Source organism: Charadrius vociferus, unplaced genomic scaffold, assembly GCF_000708025.1.
Source record: "Charadrius vociferus isolate BGI_N301 unplaced genomic scaffold, ASM70802v2 scaffold433, whole genome shotgun sequence".
Classification (NCBI taxonomy): domain Eukaryota; kingdom Metazoa; phylum Chordata; class Aves; order Charadriiformes; family Charadriidae; genus Charadrius; species Charadrius vociferus.
In genome coordinates, this window is record NW_009647846.1 from 1,768,078 (window position 1) to 1,782,377 (window position 14,300).

At 46.2% G+C, this 14,300-nt stretch overlaps 1 protein-coding gene across 3 annotated transcripts in view; it reads left to right on the forward strand.

Moving 5' to 3' along the window:
* Nucleotides 1-14,300, forward strand: part of ITPR1 (inositol 1,4,5-trisphosphate receptor, type 1) — a 168,188-nt gene that overhangs the window by 110,035 nt on the left and 43,853 nt on the right. For all 3 annotated transcript variants that reach the window (XM_009882856.1, XM_009882857.1, XM_009882858.1), the window contains 2 exons: nucleotides 9,464-9,644; nucleotides 10,270-10,523. In XM_009882856.1, coding sequence (XP_009881158.1) covers nucleotides 9,464-9,644; nucleotides 10,270-10,523 — 435 coding nt within the window. The remainder of the gene's footprint in view (nucleotides 1-9,463; nucleotides 9,645-10,269; nucleotides 10,524-14,300) is intronic.

Consider the following 14,300-nt stretch of genomic DNA (forward strand, 5'->3'; position numbering starts at 1 on the left):
AATCAGGAGAAAGTTCTACAAAACGTTACAGAAGTATTGGTGGTATAAAACATAGATTTAGTGACGTAATGGTGCTTTGGTGGACTTTTAAAACCAGATTTACTACTTAGAAAATTTGCAGCAGTCACTATCTATCTTTGAGCACACAAAATCGCATGTGATGGTAAATGCTTCAGAGGCAAGAATATCTTTGGATCGCTAAACTTTTGTAAATAGCGGTTGAGAACTTCTGGTCATTGATTTAAAAAAAAAAGAAGTCTCTTAACACTTCTACTGTTTGTTTATAACAGACAGAATTCTTTGATATAGGATGTTATGTCTTTTCTACCTTTTTTTAATAATACCTTTTTAGGAAACTAAAGGGAAGCCAGCAAGCTATAGGCATGTATTACATAATCACCTATGTTTTTCACCATTTTAATGAGTTTTTCTCAAGTTAAAATACATCATAATTTCAATTATTTTTTTTTTTTACATTCTGAGTATGTTTCTTCAGAACATGACATTAAAAAAAAAAAAAAAGCACGTGTTGATAAGGACCTGCGTCAGCCGTCGCGTTCGGCTGTGGGCAGCGGCCCCGTGTGAAGGAGAGCCCTCTCCAGAACGAAGCTCTGCGGATCCAGACCCTCCCTCACGCCGCAGTTACCTTCAAAGCAAAGCGCAGAACCTGCACTCGTAGTTAAGTCAGCGGTGAGGAAATCCCTGGCCTTACGCGCTGCTGCTGCGCAGCACGTGAGGGCACTGGAGATGGCATGCCCCTGGCAGCACACGCTCTCTTTCACGTGTATTTTAGTGCGTTCAGTGTTCGCACGGTCTCAGTCTCACTTAACCGTTAGATACCACTGTGTTAGAAACAAACAATCCCGGCTAATAACACACTGAGAGCGCCGAAAGCTGCGAGGAATCCTTCCTGCAGAGATGATTTCACTTTTATTGGGGGCAGTAAGATGCATAGGTGAGATTGAGAACGAGGTGGGTGAGGTGAGATTGTAACGATACCACTTTCTACTTCAGCTGCAGCTGATACCACTTACTGAAGTCTATTTGGGCCATCCCTATTCCTGTATCATGGGATCTTTTGGACTTTTGGCTCGAAGGGAGGTTCTGTGCTTAGATTTTGAGGTGCCCATCTGTGTGATTGAGCAATATAGTCAAAAAAAGGAGGAGAGGTGCCAGGTCAGGGTTCAGCTGTGTTGCTTGTCCTCCAGTCTTGGTCACCTTGTATCATTCATGGTCGTTGGGTACCACGGACCCCCCGTGTGTCAGTCCTCTCGGCGCTCAGGTGGGATCGGGGTCCTTTAAGGAGCAGGGATGTAAATCGCTAATTCTCCTTACTCCTCTCCATGGGATGCAAGGTCCAACATAAACTTTTAAGATGATCCCTAGCAGGATTAAAAGTCCTCCACCAGCAGGCAGAGGCAAGCTATTCAGAAAAACAAGGTCATGCTGCCTTTTTTTTTCTTTTTTTTTTTTTTTTGGTAAGCACGGGAATCAACAAAGCGCTGTTATATAACTTCTATTTATATCCCGCTCGCTCGCTGCAGGCGCACAGGAGTAGCTGAGACGGGAATTTAATGAGCTCTCAGGGCTTGCTCACCTTCCAGAGCGGGTAGGAGCCAGCTTGTTTTTGAAGTGCGTCAGCAAATGAAACTGGTGGTGGGTGGGTGGTTTGGGTAGGTGGACTGACTTGTTGCTATGGTTTTCTTTAATTCCTCTGTCTCTCAAGAAGATCTTACACTATTGGGGGTTTTTTTGTTGGTTTTTTTGTTGTTTTTTTTTTCTTTTGGGGAGTCTGCAGACTTCCTTGTTTCTCACACCTACACAGAGCTCGGCGGTTCAGTAAGGAAGTGGGATTCGTGCTCCTGCCATGCAAGAGCCTGGCACAGATTAACTGAGTGACCCGGCGGGTGCGTGCTCCCACATGTACGCAGGAGGAACTCAAATAAGGCTCCGTGCTGAAAGCAGGTCAGGCCCCCGAGGCTCCCACGCTCCGGGAGCCATCTGCTCCATCTGCGGGGGGATTTAGACCCCCAACCCAACAGTCACGTTTCTACCTGTCCCTCCCCCAGTGCGCCTTCACCTCCTGGTGATCATTACGTGTCACTTCACTGTCCCAGGGGGTTTGTACTGGCTCTGGAAGGGCACGAGGGGACCGTATCTCTGTGACGTTTGTTCTTACTTTCCTCTTCATGAAATGACTTTAAATTGCATCAAGATTTTAGGTGTAATCATAGAATCACAGAATGGTTTGGGTTGGAAGGGACCTTGAAGATCATCCAGTGCCATCCCCTGCCCTGGGCAGGGCCACCTCCCCCCAGCCCAGGTTGCTCCAAGCCCCGTCCAACCTGGCCTTGACCACCTCCAGGGATGGGGCAGCCACAGCTTCTCTGGCAGTCTGGAGTAGGAGTAGTGTATACCATCGCAGTAGGAGAACGTGTATAAGGGCTCTTCCCGAAATGAGCGGTGTAATTCTGCTGCTGCTTTCATTTAAAGCTGGTTGGGAAAGAGGAGCGTTCACATGGGTCAGTTCATGTCCGCTCCTACATCTCCAAAAACCTCCTCCCTGAGGTGGGGCAGAATCTGCAGCTCGGCGTAGAGCCTCGCAGGATGACACATGGCAAGGAGAGTTTGTCTTCTTTGTGGAAAATAGAGCTGGGAAGTCCCTCTTCTGCTTTCAGGACAAAGTTTATTTTACAGTTTGCAAAAAAACCACAGGGAATTGAGGTGTTCTGGCAGATTTTCCTTATGGGTTTATTTCAAACTGTGAAGTACGTTCAGCGTGAAATATTTCAGCTGCCATTTCCTTAAGCTATGCAAGACTAATGCTATCTATCACTCACGCACCAGAGTGATGGATCTTCAGCGAGCCAGGACGTATGAAAGACTTCAAGAAAAGAGAGAGATCGGTGATATTTAAAATAAATAAATGAGAGGGGAAGAGAAAGCAAGGTTAGGGTTGAATTTTTTGCAGTGGAAGCTCTTGCAGTATGTTTCGGCGGAATGTAAAGGGTTGGCATTTGTACTTAATTCAGTGCTTGTGTTGGCAGTGCAGTTCCCCTTAAAATGTGGCTGCTTTGAAGTAGTCCGGCTATAAGAAACGGTACGGGGGTGGCAAGCTCTTTCTGCAAACATGAAGTAGCACAGAAGTTTTGCATTAGTTCATCCTGGCAGCCTGTCCAGATAACCCAAGCGAGTTAAGATCCCCGTAATAATTTCTCTGTAGCGCTGGAATAAAATGTCCTGAATTGAAGCCAGATCGCTGATCTTTCTCTTGTATCTGGAGGGACTTTCCTCTTTGAAATATCCCTGACTAGTCAAGTTCACAGGGTATTTTCCGTTCACTGGCGCTGGAGAAATGGGGAGGGAGGTGACAACAGTTCGCTTTAATTTGTGAGGTGTTTGCTGGGGCTTTGCTTTCCCTTATTTATTGGTAATCAAATATTTGTTTCCTTGGGGAATTCTTCGGGATCTGTTTGGACGGTCTGGCAGGGTTTAACAGCTGTGGTCTGTTGAGACAGCTTTGTGAGTTACGGAGGGTGCGGTCCCGAAAAGGCTCCGTCCTCCACAGGACACCGACATCTCTGCTCGCGTTCTGCAGCCAAGTGCCGTCCTAAAACCAGGCCACCCTTCTTCCAGGAGGAAGCGGGCGTCTGAGCAGTCGCGTCTTAAACCCAACGCTTGCTAATAGGTTTTGGTTCTGTTTCTCACAACAGCATCGTTCATGTGGCGCGCGGGGTCCAGCCTGTCGTTGCGGAGCGCGGGGCGGACAGCCGAGCTGGTCCATGCAGAGCAATCGAGCGGTTGTTCCTTCTCTTGGTTGGCAAAACAGTTGTGACCTGGGGCCAGATCCAGCTAACAGGTAACGGCACAGAGGAAGGTGTTCCAGTAAAGGTGACAGCACACACAGCCAAAACTGGGTAAGCCTTTCCAAGGCAAGAGCTGGAAATAACCTGCCTTCAGCTGGTTCCTTTTATTATTTTTTTTTTATTATTTAACAATCCTGCTTTGCGCACCGACTCATTCATCATTCAACTTACTGTGGATTATTATGTTTGTAGTGGTTTAGTTAGCTGGGTCTGTACTCGGTACACCTTACACGAAGGCATCGGGCTGCTGCGTTTTCCAGCTTCGCTCTCCGAAGGGCAGACGTCAGCTCTGCTGGTTAAAAAAACAGTTTGCCACCAATGGCTGGTATGCGAGACCCGTTACGGAGCAGTTGTACGTGCCCTGTGGTTATCTTGCCTCCATCATCCCACTCCCCTCAACTGCCGGGCAGTTAGCGGAGCTTCTCGTCCACTCATCGTTGGAAATTGGGTATATTCTGTGTCGAAGATCTTGGAAGGCGAGGCAGGAGGGGAGCGGAGGTGAAGTAGTAATGCTAGGGAAATCTGCCCGTTCTTTCCTGATTTTTTTTTTCTTTTTTTTTTTTTTGGAAAAAAGTGATTCTACAATCCAGACTGTTAATGATCTGCAATATTTAAGAACGTGCCAAAAAATAACCGCCACAGAAAATGATATTAATTCTGAATAAAATGCCAACAAGCAAAAATAGTATTTTCAGTTTAGCAAAAAAGGTAGGCAAACATTTAACAGTGTGTGTAAATAATTTGAAGGGGAGAGGATACCAACTTCCTGAGACAACCATGGAAGAGACATAAATCAGAAAAAAATTAAAAATGAATGACTGGAAGTTAGTGTGACATACAAAGGAGCTTAATCACATATTTCTAACAGTTCTTAACCACTGGAGCAGCCTATGGACAGACATAGTTCATCATCTCCGATGTCTTCAGAGAACAGAAGATAGGCTGCTTTTCTCAAAAAGATGCGTTACTGAAACACAACTTTGGGCTCAGTTAACGAGCAAGAGCGAAGGGCTGACGGTGCTCAGAGGTGGGCCAGGCTGGACCTGATCAATGCGCTGTAGTTTCAACTTGGCCTTCAATGTATTTTCTAGTGAAATCCATCACTTGGTTTGCAGCTTTTCTTCTGCGACATGTTCTGCATGGAGCAGGGAAATACAGTTGTAGATGGTATTGTGATGGTGTTTCCTTACCGTTCTCCTTTTGCTCAGAGGCAGTATGCTGGGGGGCAGAGGTGGAAGAGGGATGTTCTGCTGTGCGTGAGGTTTCTGGTTGGGTTTCTTCAGGAGCAGAGTTGGGTGATGGAGCGGAGAAGGAAGGAGAAGTTTTCTTCCCCTTCCATCCCTTTGAAAGAAATGCAGACTCATCACAATGCGTGGTGTATCCTATGCCTGGAAAAGAAGCAGCGTACTGCTGCTTGCCTCGTGCTTCGTACCTGCATGGAAACAGTGCACCACAAAAATACGTTTCTTCTCCAGTCACCTGAAAGACTTTGAACTTGCAAAACTTTACGCAAGAAGACTTTTCCCTTGTGTTTCTTAACAAAGCTCTTTCCATTGGCCCACGTTAGTCTTGAGTGAGTTGGTGTAGGTGGTGGTTGCTCTGTCTTTGAAAATGATGGAGAACTTTGTGTGATGTCCTTGCACGTGGTGAGTGTAGCTATCATGCTAGAAGCTTTTGCAGGTCATATGCGGATGTTTTGGAGTTTCTTTCATTCTGTGGCTGTGTAATTAATAGCGATCACATTATCTCTGATATTCTTACGTCAGAGAGAAGTCTGGGTTCATTTAATCGGCTGGTTGCAGTGCTCTGGAGTGCACTGCGTTTCATTGAGGTGCGTGTACTTGTAAAGCTGTTTGCTGAATACGGCATTCATGAAGCAAACCTCATGATCTTCTGTGTGTCGTGTGATGTCTCTCGTTTGATGGCAACGACTCTTAACAGTTGTTAACAAAACACAGTTGAAATAAAATACAGTTTCATACTGCATGATTTTAGCACTCTGTATGAGCAGGCAACTGGTCCACTGCCAGCGTCTTGCGTACGAGATGAAGCTCGTATCTTCGCTTGCCTTTCAGGTAGCTTTTTCTCTCGTACCTCATACTGGAATAACCAGATAAGTCCACGTACTGGTGTGTTACAGGTCACGGTTCCCTGCCCTGCTGTGGCTTTCTAGGAGATCACAAGTCTCAGCTTGGTGGTGGCTACATTGGCAGGGTCTAACTGGGAGATGAGGAGCCAACCTGGGGTTCTCTGCCCAGGGAGGGCAGGGCTCTCTCTTGCTGAGAAGACGCTTGGCTTTTGGGTTTTTCATCTGTTCCGTTATGGGCCCCTGAAAGGAAGGGCTGATGTCAAATGCTTGTGTCCATGGTATGTTAAAAGCACTATTCTTCAAAAACACGTACGAGTGTAGAGGTTTGCTGTTCTCTTCGTTCCAAACTGCTCTTCTTGCCCAGTTGCTCTGTCGGCACTCTTGCTTGTGGTTGTACAGCGTCTGTGTGCAAGCCAGGACCCTGGCATACAGGAGTCTAAAACGGCCACTCTATTTCCATGTCAAAAAGGGAGATTTTTCCAGTTTTTGCTTTGAACACACTGTGCTGCAGCGGCGAAGCAAGCCAACAGGGTGCTGGGTTGCATCAACAAGGGCATCACCAGCAGAGATAGTCATCACTATCCCACTCTACACAGCGCTTGTCAGGCCACACCTGCAATACTGTGCTCAGTTTTGGTCTCCGCTGTGCAAAAAAGATGCTGCCAGGCTGGAGAAGGTCCAGAGAATGGCCACCAAGATGATCGAAGGACAAGGAAGCCTGCTGGGAAACGGCTGAGAGAAGTGGGTTTGTTCAGCCTTAACAAAAGAAGGCTTAGGGGAGACCTTATCACCACGTTCCACTATTTAAAGGGTGGCTACAAAGAAGATGGAGACTCCCTTTTTACCAGGAGTCACACAGAAAAGACGAGGAGTGATGGGTACGGGTTACTTCTGGGGAGATTCCCACAGGACACGAGGAAAATTTTGCAGAATGAGAACAGTCAGGCATCGGAATAATCTCCTCAGGGAAGTGGTGGATTCCCCGATATTGGGCACTTTTTAAGATTCAGCTGGACAAGGTGCTGAGTCATTTTGTGTAGACTGTACTTTGGCCGGGAAAGGTTGGACCAGGTCATCCTTGAGGTCCCTTCCAACCTGGGATTCTGTGATTGTAAATAAATTTTAGGATTTCTATCATAATTATCACTGCCAATTACCTGCTCAAGTGCAACTTGCAAGATCACACCTCTTAAAATACAGTATCTTTGATAGCTGGCATGTGGTTGATTCATATGTGTGAAGGTGTTAGGCATCCTGACCTAAATTGAAACAAGCATTTTGTGACAACCATTGCATGTATGCACGAGCACGCACAAGAAAGCTTTACTGGAAATGTTTGTTTCGTTTGTTTTTTTTTCTCTGAAGTGCAGTGGAAAGTCAGTTAAGAAGCCTGAAAAGACGACAAAAATCAAGCCTGTCAGCAAGTAACAATTACTCGCGTACAAGGTATTTCTTCAGTGTGGTTCATTAAAAAAGTCTTTTCCTTCACCGCTGCTTCATCACAGGGAAACTCCTCCTGTACAGGCTCTTGAGATGTGCAACCAGGTGACAACCATCGCTTGCCTGACGAGCAAATAGAGTTGTTTTTCAGAAAACAGCTACCCTTTCTAGAACCGACGGTTTATGCTGGTCTGTAACGCTGGTAGAGTAAAATTTTCAAGATGCCACCTAGGTGCAGACTCTTCCTCTGTCTGTACTTGTAGCCACCAAGTAAGAGACCGTGCTTCAAAGGGTTGGTGCTTCAAATAACCCAGTTTGGTTACTGGTCAGCAGCTCAGGGAAAACCATGTGAACGCATCTCTTCATTATGACTGTAATTTGACGGTATTCTCTCCACTAAGCCTGGTCAGGTCGAAGACCCAGTTTAGAATAAAAAAAATACCCGGAGAAGTAAAGAAAAAGGCTGGTTTTGTTTGGATATGTTTTATGAGAGTACATTAAAATTCTTGATGTAAAGTATTGGATTGGAGAATAATTCTATGAGCACTATTAAACAAGCTGGGCACCCAGATCATCTCGTGTCGTCTCACAGGGCTCAGCACAGGTTCTGTTGCAACGACTTTCGGTAGAAGGCGTCTCTTGCAGTGCTCTGCCCAGGGCGGGGGGTTGGAACTCGATCTTCAAGGTCCCTTCCAACCTAAACGATTCTAGGATTCAGTGATTCTGTGATCTGTTTTACTAGGCTGCTTGAGTGGATGTCAGGAGGAGGTACCTGTGTGGCTGCTTGGCCAACATGTGTTGCTCGTGATGGGTTCCTCTTCTTTCCCTCCTCTCTGTTGATCGCTAGCAATAAGAACAAACTCTGAAAGAGTTTACCTGAGATGCTCTGGGCAGGTAGCAGGTATTGCAATGGTGGGAGGGATACCTCATGTGAATATTGACCAACTTCTTTAAATGGTAGCGCCGCTCCTCTGTCTGTAATCAAAGACGCAACTTTATTAGTGTTTCAAAGTCATTCGGCGCTGCTCTGACTGCAGCTGCTCGGGAGTGATCAAAGGCAGGCGTACCAGAGACGGCCTTGTGCGCTCCGCTTCGCAGGAAAGCGGGCAGGATATATTGCTATTCCCATTTTAATTTGTTTTTTCAATAAATCAGGCTTCATTCCTATTCATCATGTAAAGCTGTTGGATCGTGAGCTGCTGCAGAATGCTAACTAATTTCATAATACTCTGCATAAGGTGACCCACTTACAAGTTCATCCTTCAGTCGTGTTTAAGCTCTGGTCCTGATTTATGTAACGGCATATTGGTTTCATCAAGAATTGTCTGATCACTCACTGTGTTGGCTTCTTTTTGACCTGTACATGATTTGTATTCTCCTCAATTTTAGGAAGAACTCTCTGTCTCTGTGCACATATGGGCAGAAGAACATTAATAAACCTTTTTAAAAGTAGTCAATGCTTTGAGTTTTCCTGTCACTTAAAGATATATTAGAGTAGGAATTAAAAGGAGTTTTAAGAAGTCTGCTGCAGACGGGGCAACGGAAACTTAGCACAAAATATCCCTCATTACGTTGCCCTGTTTGTACATTTTTGGCCCGTGATTAACATTGACTATTGCATGTTATGAGTCACAGTCCCTCTGATTGGAGGGGGGGAAGGCAGGACAGTTCTTTCCTCTGTATTTTGCTCATACTGTTTTCTTTCTGAACAGAGAATCAAATTAGAGATAATTCCATTGTCCTTACCTTACCTTAATTCATTGTACTTACCATAATTCGGTTGCTGTAGAGAGGTGTGCGCTGCCTAAATGTGTGAAGGATAGCATGATTTATTGCACTTGCTTCTTTAAAAATAGATTTGGAAGTTGTTAATAAGAGAGCTAACGCAGCTAAGACACTTGGGCTTCCTTAACAATAAAGTATGAGTCTCCATTGCTCTAGGTTTCGATTTACCGAAAACTAATTAACCTCCCAGTCCTTCAGGATATCATACGGTGCAGAAAGGTGAGATAATCTGTATTCAAACCTGCGTATGGAGATACAGATCCTGTTCCATTTTCTCTTGTAGCATTCGTTCTTCTGTCGACTGACGGAAGATAAGAAATCTGAAAAGTTCTTTAAGGTTTTTTATGATCGCATGAAAGTGGCACAGCAGGAAATCAAGGCTACTGTCACAGTCAACACTAGTGACTTAGGAAATAAAAAGAAAGATGAAGACTCGGACAGAGATGTACCGAACAGGAAAAGAGGTAATCCCCAGTTGTTCTGTGTCTGAAGCGACAAGGGCGTAAAATGCTGTGTTTTGAACTCGTTTCCATTGATGCAATAATGCTCTGATCTCTGATCCCACAGAGCAAAGTTCAGAGATCAGTGGTGCCCTGGCTCGGGATTTCAAGAGCTTCATCCCCTCTTCATCCATTTGTGAGACTGTGCTATTGAAATGATGAAAAGTATTTCTGAGATGAGACTCTGCCGCCTTGTCTATCGTGACAAGCTGCCCAAATCTGATCCGTAGTAACGACCCTGGACTGTGGGTTGTGGTCAGTGCCTTCTCTGACAATAAGTGGAGAAATCCTAATTTTCTTCAATAGCAGGTCCTTTTATCGTAACTCCTGATAGTGCTAGATGTGTGTGCCCTAACCAATTAATACCAGAACTTATAACTTTAATGTGGTTCGCATAAAAGGTGCAAAGAGAGTGACATGATATCCTTCTAAACTCGAGACCCTCACATCGCACTAAACGTACTTACCTGAAAGAACAGATGATGAATAGCTGGCCCGCACGTGAAACTGTGATGGGAAATGTGTGAAGAGATTTTCTGGTCCATTTCATTCCGTTTGCCTAAGGAAGATCTGTTCTTGTGTGTTTTAGTGAGAGAGCCCATGACCCAAATTACCGAGGAGGTCCGGGATCAGTTACTGGAGGCCTCCGCAGCTACGAGAAAGGCTTACAACACCTACCGGAGGGAAGCTGATCCCGATGACCATTATTCGGCCGGAGAAGGAGCGCAGTCTGCGGCAGACAAGAGCAAAGATGACCTGGAGATGAGCGCTGTGATCTCAATAATGCAACCCATCCTCCGGTTCCTGCAGCTGCTCTGTGAAAACCACAATCGGGATTTGCAGGTACAGCCTGGTTCCTCAGCAGGCGTGCTCGCGTCTCCTCGTGCAGCCACTGCTGCCGCATCGGTCTCGCTAATCCCGTGTCTTTCTAAATTGATACGTGACCAACTGTTTTCTTTAGCCCTGGACGTAATCCAAAAATCGTATTTATACCTTGCTGGACAAATATAGGGAAGTACAGTTATCCAGTGTTTTTGGTGGTCTTTTCATTGTATGTAAAAGGTGGTGGGATGAACACTTGATGTGGCTTTTTTTTTTTTAGGAAGACTTTTTTTCCCCTGTGAGGGTGGGAGCAGGTTGCCCCGAGAAGCTGTGGCTGCCCCATCCCTGGAGGTGTTCAAGGCCAGGTTGGACGGGGCTTGGAGCAACCTGGGCTGGGGGGAGGTGTCCCTGCCCAGGGCAGGGGGGTTGGAATGAGATGATCTTCAAGGTCCCTTCCAACCTAAATCATTCTATGATTTTTTAAAAGTCTATACTTAAGCCTTGTGCTGTGAAGTTACTGATCTACTTTTGAGAGGGGAAGGAAAGGAAAAAAAAAAAAGTAATGTAGGAAAATAAAGAGAGCGTTGGGACTTCGGTTCCAGCAGCCCTCAAGCATATGCTTACTTTCCAGTGAACAGGTTCTCGTGGGTTTTCATGGATCTGTTCATGTGCATGGAGTTGAACACAGGGGGGTGGTATCAGAGAAGCCTCAGGTGGAGTTGAATCTGGTGAGCGATGTGATGGGCAACAAGAAGGGTTTCTAGGTTGTATCTTCAGCAGAGGACAACTAGGGAGGGTATGGCTCTGCTGCTGAAGTGGGCAGGGGCCCTGGGTGGTAAAGGACATGGGGAGGGCCAAGGTGCTTAATGCCACCTTCACCTTGGTCTTTACTGGTACAACCAGCCATCGCAAACTCTAGGGCCCTGAGAATGGAGCAGGGGGGTCTGGAGCAAGGAACACGTACCCTTGGTGGAAGAGAAGTGTGTTAGGAAACATTCAAACAAGCTGGACATGCACAAGCCCACGGTACCTGGTGGGAGGTCCCAGACCCGCGTGGAGTGCTGGGTCCAGTTACGGGCTCCCGAGTCCAGTGGGGAGTCTGAACGATGACTAAGGGACTGGAGCATCTGATGGGCAAGGAGAGGCAGAGGGAGTTGGGAGAGGTCAGCCTGGAGAGGAGAAGGCTCAGGGTTCCATAATTCTCATCAGAAATACGTGATGGGGGGCTTTGAAGAGGATGGAGCCAGCTCTGCTTGGTCATGCCCCGTGACAGGGGAAGGGAGGTTGAAGTAGACAGTCTCCAAAGGTCCCCGCCAGCCTCAGCTGTCCTGTGATGCTCTGTGACGTGTTTGTGTAATTTTAAATAGCGAGCACAGAACTTGCATGTTAGTAATCTTATCTAGCGCGTGCCTCCACAGGAGATAAGATTATTTTTTTTTTGCTTACAAATGGACTGCAATTAACATGATTTTTGTTCAGCGTGTAACCACTGCTGCTGGATTAGAATTGAAAGCAAGCGAGGAGCTGGTGAGAGGCAGTACAATGTACGAAATGCCCTCATAAAGGAGGAATAATTGCCGTGATTGCATATTGTTGTACGGCACGCCAGAAGTGTAGGACCCTGCATGAGCGCTTTTCAGACCTGCCAGATCACTTCCGCTGAACTCGAATGCCCCGCTGCTGGCAGTATTAGAAATCAAATCTGCATGGTAATGTTCCTGTGCTACGAACATGTAATTCTTTTAGCATTTTATAGGTGCCAAGGTTACATGCATCAGGGTTTCTCCTAATTTTTTTTTTTCCAAAAAAAACTATTTGATCTTTGTTTTGTCAAACAATTTTCATGCCGTTAGCGATGTCGGAGACAAGTAGGACGGCAGTTTTATGTGGCAGCAGTCCAAACCGCACGCACGTGATCCTCTGCTGCTGCTGCCTCTGCCTGGGCACTGAAAGCTGCAGGAGCAAAATTGAATTCAAGCCAAGGCAGAAACTTGGCCTGCGCTGTTCGCCATCCCGAACAATTAGATTTCCCAAACAGCAGGTACTTGCATTCAGCTCTGGGAGGAAAAGTTTGTGGTTTTGTTTTTTTGTTTGTTTTTTTTTTAAAAAAAAAAAAAAAGCAAAGCTAGGAGGAACAATTTTTCAAATATAATTGTCTTGCTGCTTGCCTGCCTTGTTGCTGCCCTTTCTCCGTCAGCCCTGGAGGGGAAGCAGGAGGGTCTGAAGTTTCAAAATCTCGGTGTGTGCAGCTAGTACATCGTAACTCAACTCCTTATCAATAGTGCTGCTGCTTAAAGGAATGACAGACCTATCCTGGAAGCTGTGCGTCTTCCAAAATTGCATTGAGTTAGATTTGAATTAGAAGTGAATAGGGATCACCAGCCCTGTGCAGTTGTAGGTTTGTCAAACCAAGCGTTTTACAGGTCGTTAGCGATTGTGAGTAGCCTGATGTTGTGCAAAACCAAGAAAATGCAAGTCACGGCTGTGAGAGTCGATAGGAGTTTTCGATGAGGAGGAGGTCTCTGAAATGGCTTAGGGAGTGCAGTACTGTGCCTTTTGCACCACTCGGTCGTTCCCTTTGCAGATAAACCCAGTCGGGATGCTGCCCCCCTCCAGCTCACCCCGTGCGTCTGGAGGAGGAGTTGCAACATCTTCAAATTACTGCGAGGACTGGGGCGAACGGGCAGACGCTTAAGTATGGTTTGTTACCTGCTTCGGGCTGAAGGCATCGAATCTTGCTGTGGAGTACCCTTGACATCTCTGTTTCTCTCTCAGCACAGATACTTGGGTACTTCTATTAACCTTGCCTGAGGTCTGACCCTTGATTGCGTGCGATTTGGCAAAGCCATCGCGGCTCTGAGTTGCTGTACCCCCCTGTCGTCTGTCCTGCTTTGGTCGGGCGACAGCCCCACCAGTTCCTTAGGAGGGCTTTTCTCTACCAGCACTTTCTGAACAAAGGTGTCCCTGTGTACTACAGGATCAGTCGCGAGAACCAAAGCTCGTGACGAACTGAGCGAAGCATCCGGGGAAGGCTTTGCTGTAAGTGAGAGCGGTGCTGGCTGGAGGAGAGGAGCGGGGACTCCCGGCGGGATGGGGAGCAGAAGTGGGCGCCGGGGCAGGTGACACCCAGCAGCCTTCCGCACCACCACAGCCAAGCGTGCAGCTCCAGCCTTACACTTAAAAATCCCGTCTTCAGGGGAAAAACATAGTACTCTAATTCTTTTTTTTTTTTTATTCCTTACCGAGTTATTTCTGTGAAATAAAAATATTGTAGTGATATGCCAGCCAGTCGCGCTCAGATTAAAGGTCTAAGTCGGGAGGTTAAATGCTGCTCTCGTGCGAAAAAAAAAAGCAGGAATTGATACAACTTTTAACATTGGATTTGACTGTTTCTTTTGTTCGTAATCCCTGGAGACTAAGCCTAGGTAATAAAGAGCAATAAAGCTCTGCATGCTGCAGGAGAGTGATTCAGTAATTTGGCCAGTGGGGCAGTACTGCTGCGCGCAGAGAATGAGCTGGTTGAGCTCACTGTGTTCTGGGCAAGAAGTGTGTGTAAGAATTAACTTCGTGAGACCAAAGAGCAAGCTTGTATTCAGTGACAAAATGCCTTGTCGAACCTGATTGCTCATTTAAAAATACCTCTTTACTAAGACTTTCTTCTTATATGTGTTCTTTCTTTGCAAAGTTTTTCCATTTAGGGACCAGATTTCTGCTAAAACAAAGACTGTGCAAAGAAAACATTTAGGCTTTCGGGGGAATTACCCACTTAAATGGTAGAACTGTTCCTTCCAGGGAAAG